This window comes from Oreochromis aureus, linkage group 13 (genome assembly GCF_013358895.1).
Source record: "Oreochromis aureus strain Israel breed Guangdong linkage group 13, ZZ_aureus, whole genome shotgun sequence".
Lineage (NCBI taxonomy): Eukaryota > Metazoa > Chordata > Actinopteri > Cichliformes > Cichlidae > Oreochromis > Oreochromis aureus.
Window position 1 is genome coordinate 10,831,068 of NC_052954.1, and position 12,457 is coordinate 10,843,524.

General features: G+C 41.9%; 2 protein-coding genes across 13 annotated transcripts in view; both read right to left on the reverse strand.

Annotated features, from left to right (window-relative positions):
* Positions 1-299: 299 nt before the first annotated feature.
* LOC116318518 (zinc-binding protein A33-like) lies at positions 300-4,670 on the reverse strand. The gene is made up of 5 exons (XM_039621725.1): positions 1,770-4,670; positions 1,450-1,683; positions 1,272-1,318; positions 1,029-1,171; positions 300-939 (listed from the first exon to the last, which is right to left on the reverse strand). Exons 2-5 carry the CDS (start codon positions 1,582-1,584, stop codon positions 368-370), a joined length of 897 nt encoding a protein of 298 aa, XP_039477659.1. The 5' UTR covers positions 1,585-1,683; positions 1,770-4,670; the 3' UTR covers positions 300-367.
* Positions 4,671-4,817: 147 nt separating this feature from the next.
* Positions 4,818-12,457, reverse strand: part of ablim1a (actin binding LIM protein 1a) — a 42,335-nt gene continuing 34,695 nt past the window's right edge. For 8 of the 12 annotated variants that reach the window (XM_039621718.1, XM_031737607.2, XM_039621719.1 and 5 more), the window contains 10 exons: positions 11,424-11,528; positions 11,131-11,178; positions 9,081-9,166; positions 8,840-8,963; positions 8,615-8,676; positions 8,017-8,077; positions 7,761-7,768; positions 7,161-7,235; positions 6,120-6,200; positions 4,818-5,898 (listed from right to left, as the gene is read on the reverse strand). In XM_039621718.1, coding sequence (XP_039477652.1) covers positions 5,785-5,898; positions 6,120-6,200; positions 7,161-7,235; positions 7,761-7,768; positions 8,017-8,077; positions 8,615-8,676; positions 8,840-8,963; positions 9,081-9,166; positions 11,131-11,178; positions 11,424-11,528 — 764 coding nt within the window. In that variant the 3' untranslated portion in view covers positions 4,818-5,784. Of the gene's footprint in view, positions 5,899-6,119; positions 6,201-7,160; positions 7,236-7,760; positions 7,769-8,016; positions 8,078-8,614; positions 8,677-8,839; positions 8,964-9,080; positions 9,167-9,927; positions 10,069-11,130; positions 11,179-11,423; positions 11,529-12,457 lie in introns of all 12 variants that reach the window. The other 4 variants (XM_039621723.1, XM_039621716.1, XM_039621722.1 and 1 more) reach the window with 3 other exon arrangements.

Below are 12,457 nucleotides of genomic sequence, written 5' to 3' on the forward strand. Positions count from 1 at the left end.
CAGTTACTAAACAGATTAGTACCTGATATATTTTCTTAGACTTTCACAAAGAATGATGCTCTTGCTTTAGTAACACCCTGGTTTTAATTTGAAAGTCTCAAAGTCTAAGTGATGGACATGCATGATTCCCACAGCCTTAACTGTAACAACTGTAACAGCATCACACTAAAATATTATTGAGAGCACAGAAGGCATTACACAGCCTGAGCGTTAACACTGTCAGAGTGTTGCACAACCTCACAGAGTCGCTTCAAACTTCATAAACTCTTTATTTTAAAAAGTCGTTAGTTACAGCTTTAATATTTTTGCCTTATTGTGGAGTAGCAGCTTAGAAAGTAACCGTTCAACAGCTCTTCTGTGAAGTAAATCAGAGATCCCTGTTGGCAGATGAAGGGTTACAGATAACAATAGGTTTTGCATTGTTGCCATTGTGATCATGACCAGGGCAGACAGCTAAGTAGAGGCAGTCTGAGAAGGTTCCCGTGCAGAAGGCAAACAGGGGTGTCATTTTGTCCGCCTCGAGAAACATCACCAGCCCTGCAGGAAAACTACACAAAACACCAATCCGGCAGAAACGCTTCGTGAAAGGCAGCTGATGCGGAACGCCTCCATGCCAGGCCGTATACTCGCCATCAAAAAACTCCACACACCAGGACTCAGGCCCGCGGCCGAGCCAGCAGTCCTCAGTTGTGCCCTTTCGAGGAATGTTGGGGTAGGTGACACCGAGCTCCCAGTAAGTCTTCCCAGTTACATCGATTTCCCAGTAATGGCGACCAAAGCTGAAGCCCTGCAAACTGATGACATTGAGGGTAGTGTCAAAGCGTCCAGGTAAGTCAGGAAGTTGCTGCCAGGTGTCCGTATATGTGGCACTATCGCCTTGGGGAGAGATGATCAGCTTTGGGTGGGCTGTTTCCGGATCCAGGCACACCTCGCTGGAATCTGGAGACATTTTACATTTTCGAATTTAACAATTTTTTAACTGAATGTTTGATTGTAATTATAAATAATATAAAAATATGTAAACTGACAGCTCTTGATGAGTTTCTTGATCATCGGGGTCTGGGAGCAGATGAGCAGGAGCATGTTATTGGTGAGGCTGATGATCTGCTCAGCTTTAGCTTCATCCAGACTCACACTGCTTGGGTCTGTTTGGTTTAGCAGATCAATCACTCTAGTGGAGGCACACAGTAAGTAAAAAACATATATATCATCTGTTGGTACGTACAATAATGAAGCTCATTTCTATAATAGATTATAATTAACTTCCCTACCTGTCTGCTGTTTCCATGTCTTCCTGTTCAGGGTATGAAAAGAAGGACTGGGGAAAAAAGCAGAAAAATAATCTAGATTATTTTTATTTGATCAGATTTATATTTTTGTTAAGACAGGAAACATAACATTTCCAGTCATATCTGGTCCACTGGACTTTGCCATTGTCAACTTTTTCACCATTGTATCAGGCTCTGTGTCCGTTTGGTCCAGTGCCAAAGTGAGTCTAGCCAGGTCCTGCTCTATCTCCTGGATCAGAGAACAGTTCCTCTCCATGAGCCCATCCAAGGCAGAGACAGCAGCCCGCTCTTCCATCTCCAGGTGGGACAGGGTAATCCTCAGGTCCTCATCCAGGACAGCTTGGATTTCTTGATATTTCCGAATGATACTCTTCCTTATCACTGAGGACTTTCTCTGAGTCAGGCATAAATATTTAGAAGTTAATTGTAGCCCAGTCACGAGTAAGAATTTCACCTCCCTGTTCTGTGAACGAAACTCACTGTGATTTCTGACTGTCGTGCTGCGAGTTTCTTCAGCCTATATTTGACTGCTTCTCTCTGCTTCTTTAGACACTCTTGGTGCTTTCCCAGTGTCTCCTATAGAGAGGGTTTCACACATATTCAGCAAACCTCAGTTGAAGCTAACAAAGTGGATCTGGCAGTGAAGTGCAGCTGCAAAAGCAGAAGCTCATTATGATGCAATGGTAACGACAACAAAGCAATGACCGACAGGAAAATACTTCTATCAGCCCTGATAGCCTTGTTATAGTATGAGTCATTGTATGAAAGGGTTAGGATTACGAACTTTTACAATATGCTGGTGACTTACTTTTATGCTTATCATGTGCTTTGGCAAACCTTTGTTATAGTTTTGCCATCACACATACTGTACCTTCACACAGTGGGTTCATTGCTTCTTTTTCTTGAATAAATTAGAGAAAATGAAGTTCTCTGCAAGGTCCAAGTAATTGTTACCATTATTAGCACCATTATTTGTTTAAAGAATTGAACTACTTTTCCTTTTTTCTTTTCTTTCTGCTTATTTCTGTCACTCCTACATGGATGATTTCAGGTATGTTAAATTTGTATAGTAGCTTCTTGTTTCAGTTTTCTCCCAGTCGTCACTGGGAGGCCCCATGACCTCGAAACCCACCATATAGTGTTTGTAAGCTGCCACCTCACATTAAATTCAAAGGAACATCTGATATATAAACATGTCAGACTTGATTAATTCATTTGTTTCTCACCTCTCCTTCAGATTGTATTTGGCCTTCCTCTGGTCTAGACCCAGAATTGCCAAACCTCCGATTATGATGAAATTCCTGGGGGTGTGCTATGTTCTCATTCATTCTCTTAATGTTTACACTGTTAACTTATTATGACTGTCTTTTGTAGAAGAGCACAGCTTTTGGTTAACTGAGTACTTAGCTGTTATTTAATGTAAGGTACACATACTGTATATAGCCTGGTGGAGTTGGCTGTTATATTTCGTTTAGGATTTGTCACTAATCTAGTGCTGTAAAAGAAAACAAAAATCAAAAGGGACTCGGACTGTTGTGACTGTTGGAAAATGGTCTTCATTTCTGCTTACAGCGCTCAGCCATCCCTCGCCGTGCCAATTTTTTGTAAATTTATGTAAATATCACTCAAAAAAATACACATCTCCTCTGTGGCATGTGACACTGCAATCCTTCATTTTTATCCCACAATAATTTCCCTCTCTGACTGAATGAGGCCACACTGAAGTTTTCAAATGTATGCGCTGCACAAGGGATGCATTAATACTTAAGAGTTATACTGTTTGACTGAAATTCTTCTTGTTATAAACTATTTATTCAAAGATGTGTGTAATGCCATTTAAAAAAAACACATTTTGACGTTTGTTTGATTTGTTTACAATATTTGTAACTACAAATTGTCCCGTGCTGTGCACAAGTGTTTCCTGAAGAACGGTGTAGTTGATGTTTGGTTACTGTGCTGAATGATGACGGGTTGACAGCAGAAGAGTGATTCGACTGTGGTGAAATGGAAAACTTCTCACCTTAAATGTGAACATACAGGCCTCCGAGAAGAAGTCAGTCATGATAAGCTATATATAAGTGCAATATGACATGATGGAAACCCAGAAAGGAAACAATTGATAAATAGGTTTTTATACTTTGATGGATTCCATTTCTCACCATGTGGTATTCTGAAATGTATACAATACATTCACCAGCCACTTTGTTGGGTTCACCTGCTCAGCTGGACGTTAACGCAAATATCTGATCAACCGGTCACATGGCAGTAACTTGGTGGATTTAGGCATGTATACATGGTCAAGACGACCTGCTGAAGTTCAAACAGCATCAGAATGAGGAAGAAACATGTTTTATGTGAGTTTTTGAACATGACATGCCAGACAAGCTTGGCTGAGTATTTGACAAACTGCTCGTCTACTGCATTTCCCCATGCAACCATCTCTAGGATTTACAGAGAACGGTCCAAAAAGGAGAAATTCTTCAGTGAGAAGCACTTCTCTGGGTAAAAATGCCTTGTTGATGTCAGAGACGAATGTTCAGACTGCTTCAAGCTGACATGCACACAAATACTTGTTATAACCAAATTTTGCAGAATCAAATTGCGGATCACAGCAGCAGAAGACCACACTGAGTGCCCCTCCTGTCAGTTAAGAACAGGAAAAAGAGGCTACAGTTCACACAGAAAAATGATTTCTGGTCTGATGAGTGTCAGTTTCTGCTGTGACATTTGGATTTAATGTCAGAATTTGGTATAAACAACATAAAAGCATGAATCCATCCTGGGGTTTTTTTCAGTGATTCAGGCTGGTGAATGTTTACTGGTGTGTGAGCAATATTTTCTTGGCATACTCTGAGCCCCTTAGTACCAGCTGAGTATTGTTTAAACTCCACAGCCTACCTGAGTATTTTTGCTTTACTGTTCCTTTACGACCACAGTGTACACATCTTCTGATGGCTGCTTGTAGCAGGATAACAGACCATGTCAGAAAGCTCAGATTATCTAAATCTGGTTTATTAAACATAACAATGAGTGTGCTGTACTCATATAGCCTCCACAGTCAACAGATCTCACTTCAATGGAGCATCTTTAGGATGTGATGGAATGGCAGATTCACATCATGGATGTGCAGCCCACAAATCTGCAGCAACTGTGCGATGCTGTCATGCCAATATGGACCAAAATCTCTGATGAATGTTTCCAGCAGCTTGTTGAAGGCAAAAGAGGGTCAAACCCAGTACTAGTAAGGTGTACTTAATAAAGTGTCCAGTGAGTGTATATCTGTTCAGTGCATAACCCATAATAATATATAAACCCCTCCAGTAAAGCAGTCAAAGTCAAAGCTTGTGTAATCCAACAGAGACTTAGCTAATCAGTGCTCGTTTAGGTCAGTGGACGCCACCATCTGATTAAAAGCGACTCAGTCCAAAAATGACTTCTTAACCTGCGTTACATCACTGAGCTCGTGTGTTTATTGGTGAAATGCAAACAAAGAAAAACAAACAGAAAAGAGGCGGTGGGTACCTTTGGTTTAGCAGAGGATCATTATGTTTCATGGTGATTTAAAGCTTTATTGGCTTAGAATTCAATACAACAAATGGCAGTGTGGGGTTTTTTCTTCTTTTCTTTTTTTATATAAAACAGTACTTTCAAACACATTAGGGGTTTTAGCTATTTGTCACTTACTTTGCTTTTGATATGGCATTAAAATATAATATGATTTGTACTTCCAATCCATGTAAAGGGAGAGTGTCTGGCCATGTTTATGAGAGCCTGAGAAGAGAGACATTTTTTGTCAGGGTCAAACGGATGTTCAGTGCGTAGCCATGGGAAGGAGACTAGTGATATGTGTGTGCTTGGATGATGCATTTCCATGTAGATGCAGTAAAACAGCTGTTGGGTAAGCTGACTGCTTTCCCAGTGACTTTTTTTTTTAATTCAAAGACTCACTGAGCCAATTCTTGCAAACTTTGGACTAAAACCTTTTCAGCCCAAGCGAGGGAAAGCTAACACATGTTCAAGCTACGAGCATGGACATTTTGTAATGAGCGCCATGAGGTTCTACTGTACTTACAAAGTTCCACAGGAATCAACAGCGAGAGAAATAGTAGGAAGAAACGAGCAAGAAAGAAAAGGAAAGCGGTTCCACTCGAAGCAAAGCAAGAAGTAAAACAAGCGCATTCAAACCAAAGAACATGACCCTGTTCATCGTCCAGTCTCATTCTTTGTCATTTTTGAACGCGGAAGAGATTCCCGTTCATTGTTGACAGTGCAAGTCTAACAGGACAAGTCTTTCAGTACATAGTCTCAGGAAGCATCAGAGCAAAGAGTCCAGTTCATGGCTTCCGTGATTATGTCAGGTTAAAACAAACAAATTTAAAAAAAAGAAAGAACAAAAAAAATATATAGAAGAAAAGGAAATAAACCAAAACCTACATCTAGATTACAGCTGCTGTGTGCTATCTGAATGTACAGAAAATGCATGCGGCTCTGAGTGCTAGAAGAGCTTGGCCTTCTTTTTCATGTCGTTGCGTTTCCACAGGGGAAGCCTGTCAAACTCCTGGATCTCCATTCCAAAGATGTCAAAGAACGTTTCAGGTGCTAAGTGGCGCTAGAAGTGAGAACAAAGGTGGAGAAAAAACAAAAGGAGGGGAGGGTGGGGGGTGTTCTCAGTTAGCACCAAAGCCATAAAAAAAGAGGTCACAACAGAAACAACAAGAAGCAAATGGATACTGCATATTCCTCGCTACGGTCGTATTTGTGTAACATGCTCTTTACACAAAGCAGAGAAATGCAGTATTAATTGCAGAAGGTCAGGTGGAAAACAGATACCTCCAGTCTGGTTCTGTCCACATCCCTGGGCAGTTTAGCTCTCCCTCTACTGGTTATCATGAGCATTTCATAGGGATACACCTTCAGGAGGAGACATTCATCAGTGGACAAGTCAGATTTACAAGCCTTTGAGTTCAGCTCCAGAACAATTTACAAACCATTTTCATGAAACAAAACTATAAAATTGGAACATTTTAGTAATTCTACTGCGACACAGGGAGCACTGGGTGGGAGAACAGGTATGTGACAGGAGGCTGACTGGGTTGTTGTATTTTTTTAAGTCACTGGGGAAATGCAGGTGCTATGACGTGTGCACTTTCTTTCACTTTGGGTGCCGAAACGTGCAACAGATTAGGGGGAAAACATGGAAACAGAGTTACGTAACAGGCTGTAATTTTTAGATTAATTTAAAGCAAATTAAAAAAAAAAAAAAACTGTAATGTAGGCCAAGTAAATCCACATGGGTATGACTGTCCTGGAAATCTAAGGTGTTTGTAGTTTTTTTTTTTTTAAATAGCTAACTCCTTTGGTGCAAGAAGAAATTGATCACATTCAATGATAAGCAACTAGAAGTTCTTTGAAGCCTCTCACCAACTCATATCCACACAGTAATGCATATACGCCATTATATACTACACAGTATATAGTGATATGAGTTGTTTGGATGACAATTTGGGCGTTGGATTCTTTACTGTATGGTGCATACAGTATCCAGCCACTTTAAATCAAAGCTATGTGCAGATGAGCATGGAGAAGCCGGCATGCTAAGCGCTAGAGTGACTCGGCAGCTCCTAAAGCAGCATGCTGAACCCGGCTAAGGTGAGCCTTTCACTTCCTGCAAAAGTATTTCTTCCACCAATGTCCCCACACTACAGGGTTTATGCCATATCGCCTCGGACGTTTGGTTTTTTTATCCGGATGAGATTTATTACAGTAAAAAAAACTCCATTGAAGAAGTGAACAATATATAATTTAAAAAAGAGCTCTATCTACAGTATGTAGATTACAGTGTCATCAGTACAAAAAGAAGAAGATACTTGCTTTCGGTTCCAACATATTAGGCATAGATACTCCCCTGTCCATCCTTGCAAGTGCTGCACGGCCATCCTTAATGTGCTAAAGAACAGAACATACACAAATGTAATATAGTGGAAGGGGACTGCAGGGATAATGGCATGAATATGTCCACTAATGACAGTGGGCACAGTTTTCACTGGATGGAGCAAGTAGCCTGGATACTGTTCGGTACCTTAAGTAGTATTTACGATGGGCAGTCATTTACATGTTTTCTGAATGACTACGTTCCCTCAGGTGAGTTTTAAAATGACACAGCTACATACTGAGTTTAGCTTTGAGTCATAACACTGATAACACAACACACAGAACAAGGCATGAGGCAATGACTGTATAATGGACTTCTAGTACACTGGTTCAGCTACCGGGCTGTGCATGTTTGATTCTCATATTCGAGGAATTTGAAATCGCTCATGCCCCGTAGCTGACAATAATCCAACAGTGATGCAAGCATGTAGCAGGAGTGGGCGATGTGCATTCAGGGCAAAAACTAAACCCACGTGCAAGCAAAATGTGTGATGCGAGATTAGGAGGCATGCCATGTGAAAAAGCAGATGAGGGACATACCTGAAACTCTGCAGGACAAAATGGGACAGAAAATGAGACTCACAGTTAATGGTTTTGCTGTCAAGTCCCCTGCCAAGCTACTATTTACAACACTGCTGTCCTTTGATGACACACGCGAATCATTGTGCAAATATTTCAAAATGCATGTCTACTTATGTACACGTAGCAAGCCGATTCTGAATACTGCTGCTGAATAGCTGTGGTGAAAACTGACAAGAGATTTGTTGGGTGGCTGTTTTTCGGTAGTATCTCTCACCTCTGCCTCCTCCGCACATGTCCCCGTAGCTGTTGTACTGGGTGAAATCTGTGGACTGAGGCTGCAGGAACACACGAACAGTACATCAGCATTAACATGTGGGCATTTTCTTTCTCAACTGGGACAAGTTCATTCAATTTTTAATTGAAATATTTAAGGCACATCAGCAATGAGTGTTTCTGCTTCTGATGTCAAGACAGACTGCAACGGCTCCATGTTTTATTCTGGGACTCCAGTAAAGTAGCTTTGCATAATTTAAAGTAAAAAAAGAAAAAAGTCCTTACTTATCTTTTACAGGCCCATTATGCAACCCCTTGGTTCAGTCTAGGTCTCAAACACACCATTTTAACTTCTGTCTCTTTAAGGCCCACTTTACTCCAATTGGCTGCCCCTCGCCTGGCTTTGCAAACACATGATAGTGCTTGTAAGGCCTGCCCCACAGTTATAACCGTGCCCGAGATGACCATATAAGAAAAATGTGTGCAACTCTGATGTCAGTAGTTGGCAAAACATTGGAAATCAAGGATTCAGAGAACTCTGCACCCCAAGCCATTAACCTCATTATGTAGTGGGTATTCATATAAAAGTATGTTCTCACCCGATGTAGCCCATTTCTTCCATAGCCAGGCAGAGAGTTAGTTTTGGTTGGAGAAGGCTGATCTGAAATATAAATGTTGGCCAATTAATAATTAATTACTTATATTTGTTTTTAGATTTTAAAAAAAGAAAATCAGGAATATACCATGTTAGAGGACATGGTATATTCTAAGCTATAAAAAAAAAAAGGATCTCCAAGCATTAGGCTGACAAAGCTGCTCTGTACCTGCATCACAGCTGGTCTGTTTGGGATCGTAGCGCTGAGCCGAGAGGCTTCGTGCATGGCGCTCCCTTATCTGCTCTTTTTCCATCTCCTCCTTCAAAATGAGCTTCCCCAAACCGGACTGAATCTACAAACATGCATACTCAAAAAAGTTACACAGCTATCGAAAGCTTTTGGAAAAACAGATGCATTGCATCTTTATTGACCGATGTGTGTTTGTTGACGGTGAAGCTACTCGACTGACCTTACTGAGATGCTCCTCCTGGAGCTGCTTTCTTTTCAAAGCCTCTTCCTCCTCCTCTTCTCTAGATCTTCTCCTCCCTTCTGAACCTACAGGTGCCAAACACAAGACGAAAAAACCAGATGAACAAAAGCACGCGTAAAGAAAGTCACAAAGACACGTCCCTGCAGGATTCCATGCTTCAAACGTTCTTGAATAGTACGACCACATTCAATGTTTCATTCACATTTCAAACGTAGACAGAAAGAGAATAGATATGGCCGCCTTGTTTGGGCGCCGAGCAGGGAGAAATACACACAGTAAATGATGGCGGGTCGAACGCAAATGTGAGACAGAGCTGACGAGACAGACAAACAGAGGGACTCATTGGAATATTTGACTACACCGACATGGCAGAAGTTTACACTTCGCCGCTCATGTCGAGGTTTAAAGATGTCAAGTACACAGAACAGCACAATGTAAGACAGACAGACAGAAGTTTGAAGTCAGTCTCAGTTATCTCTGTCCAAGTCATTTGTGGTTCCATTGCATACAGCTAAAGGACCCGTCGTGTGCAGTAAGGGAAAGTAAAATGGAGAAACTGATGCTGCCTCAAGCACAAAGTAACATGACAGCAACAGAAACCAAACAACGCTTCTTCGGTTTTGCGCAAGCAAAAAAACACAAAAAACGCAAAAGGCAAATACTGCTATGTCTGAACAAGAGTTTAAGCCTGGGGTAAAGCAGGGATGCAGTTAAGCTTCTGGGGGCAGCTATAGGGTTGGAAACAGGAGAGTTAGGTGGCAGTAAGGTGTCTGTTGTACTACTATGAGGTAGCAGCGCGAACATGCCCAACGGGAGCCTACTGTACCTAACGCAGTGAGCGAGTAGGGCCAGCGGTCACCCTCACTCCGTGAGCTGTCATCTGGAAAGGGAGCATGGGCAGCGGGGAAGGTGGCAGATCTGATGATCTCATCAGCAGACTTGCTTTGGCGTGCTATGGAAGCTGTATCTAGGTTGGTAACCATGGGAACTGAGCTATCAGTGTCTGGGTCACAGCCTAAACCACAAGTAAACATCTTTGCACCATCTGATCGTCAGGCTCAATGATCATTTAATCCTGGGTCATCAGCATTTTCATAAATATATATAAATATACAGTCTTTCTTAACAAGCCACTCCATAACAGAAAAAGCTTGACCTTTTTTCTTATCATAGAAGAAGTGAAAATTGGTCGTGGATAAGACTCATTGTGAGTATTAAGCGTATAATTAAAGAAAAGCCTCAAGTGTACACGTGAATTTCCATTTTAATGCCAGATTATGGAATTTCCTCTTACTGTTAAGTAATATAGATAGCACACGGAGAAAGACACTGTAGTGGCTTCAGTCCACTAACAGTAACGCTCATCCCCCTTTGTGAGTCTCTACTTTGAAACGTGCCACAGGTCTTGCTTGTGGTACCCACTGCCCTCACTCTTGACTCCTGGAAAATGAAGAGTGGTTATCCCGTAATTGTCACCACTCCACCAACGCTGCACAGCCTCGCTTCACGTACAGGCCAAGCGCTGCTATTACTGCTATGACTTGTTAAGACGGACAAAGTAAAACAAGCTACAGGTCAGACCAAAGGATTGGAGACAGACTTCAAACATTGCTTGTACACTGACGCTGACGGTGGCTATGGTTAGATGAATACACAGCTCCAGTTGACCTCAATAACATATAGAGTAGTGACTACAGTAGTGCTTCCCAACCTTTTCAATATGAGGAACTCATTTAGAGATTCATATTTTTCTTAATTTATACACCTATTGGGTTTTGGGGGGTTTTTTTAATTGCTTTTCATACAACTGCCAGAGTTGTGGCCTTCAACCGTAACAACAACTTCATGTTTTGTTAGTTTTTGTTAGTTTTAGCTTCATCATCTTTGGATTTTTGTTTCCACTTCGTATGTATTTTTCACACAACTCATAACAGGTATCCGGTGGGGAATCACTGACACAAATTAATCATCAAAAAGACAGAATTTAGTTTATACTGCAAAAAAGATCATAGTATAACAGGAGAGGTACCGTGTTGTTTGTAGATGGGTGGTTTTCGATAGATGTTGCTCCCCTGATCTGAAAACAGACATGTGCAAAAGACATTTACAAACCATACCATGCTTTGAAATGGTTAAAAAAAAAAATCTAGTGTAAAAACAAACGACAGTAAGTCATGCTACACTGGGATTTACATTAAAACGTGACCTGTGATACAGCTCTATGTGTTTTTTATTTAAAAAAGAGAGAGGGAAAAACAAAATAGCTCCCAAATGGAGAAGAAAGAAAGAAAGAGCAGTGACAGGGTGCGCTCCAGCTCCTACCTGGGAGGTGGAAATGTTTAGGGGTCTGAGAGAGAGGCGGGGTGACCGGCCGGCTGTCGGGCCTGAGTGGTAGGGGAGAGCTCCGGCCACTCGGCGGGTCGGTGCCTCCAGTGAGAAGAACCAAGAACAGAAGGTAAGCAGGGATACTGCAGGGGAACCACAATTTGAACGGTGCAACACACAGGGACCAACGGGACCAGCTGAAGTCATTCTGAATGAATGGGGCGCATTTTTTTTAGTTTTGATATATGCGATCAATGGAGCCGAGAAGAAGCAGAGCAGCGGCGTTCTGAATTTTGAGATTAAATGTTTGGGAAATGTGTTATGAGTAATGAAGTTTGATGTCTGTTAGCCTGTTTTATAAGATGAATTCAGAGTTAAGAAGTTAATACCACCCTGCATGCAGCAGCATATCGACATTATAAAACAGTAAAACCTTTCTTTTTATCTCAGCCGCACAGTTTACTGGAGTCTGGAGACTCATTCAATGCAATACAATGCAAAAGAAATATTTATATATATATCCTTCGTTCAGCAAACACAGAAGTATTAGTTAGGATGTCGGGTTTGGATTACTGATATCTCTCTAGTGCATGCAAAGCTGTAAAGCACAAACACAAGGAGCCTAACAGCTACTTTGGCAAAGGTGAAGTCAAAGCAGAAGAGGAGCAGAGAGCATGTCAGCGGCTTAAAAAAGCATGGGTTTGACCGAAACATTTAGGCGAGAAATGTTGATGGATCCAGAATGACAGAGTGGGCACTGACGGGAGTCGCTATCCAGGTGATGATGGAGATGATGTGTTGCCTCCGGGGCGGGGGGCGCAGAGAGGGGGCAGCAGATAACAGCGGAGTGGGGCCCTTACCTTGGCTATGGGGGAGGAAGTGGTGTCTGAAAGGGGAGGTGGGGCGGGAGTCACTATTTCTGGAGCCCACACTGTTACTGCACAGGGAGGAGCAGAGCTTCTGCATGCCTGTCAGAGCCTCTGCCAGGTGGGAGAAAGAGTGTGGGAGGGAGGGAGAAAAACCCCAGGACC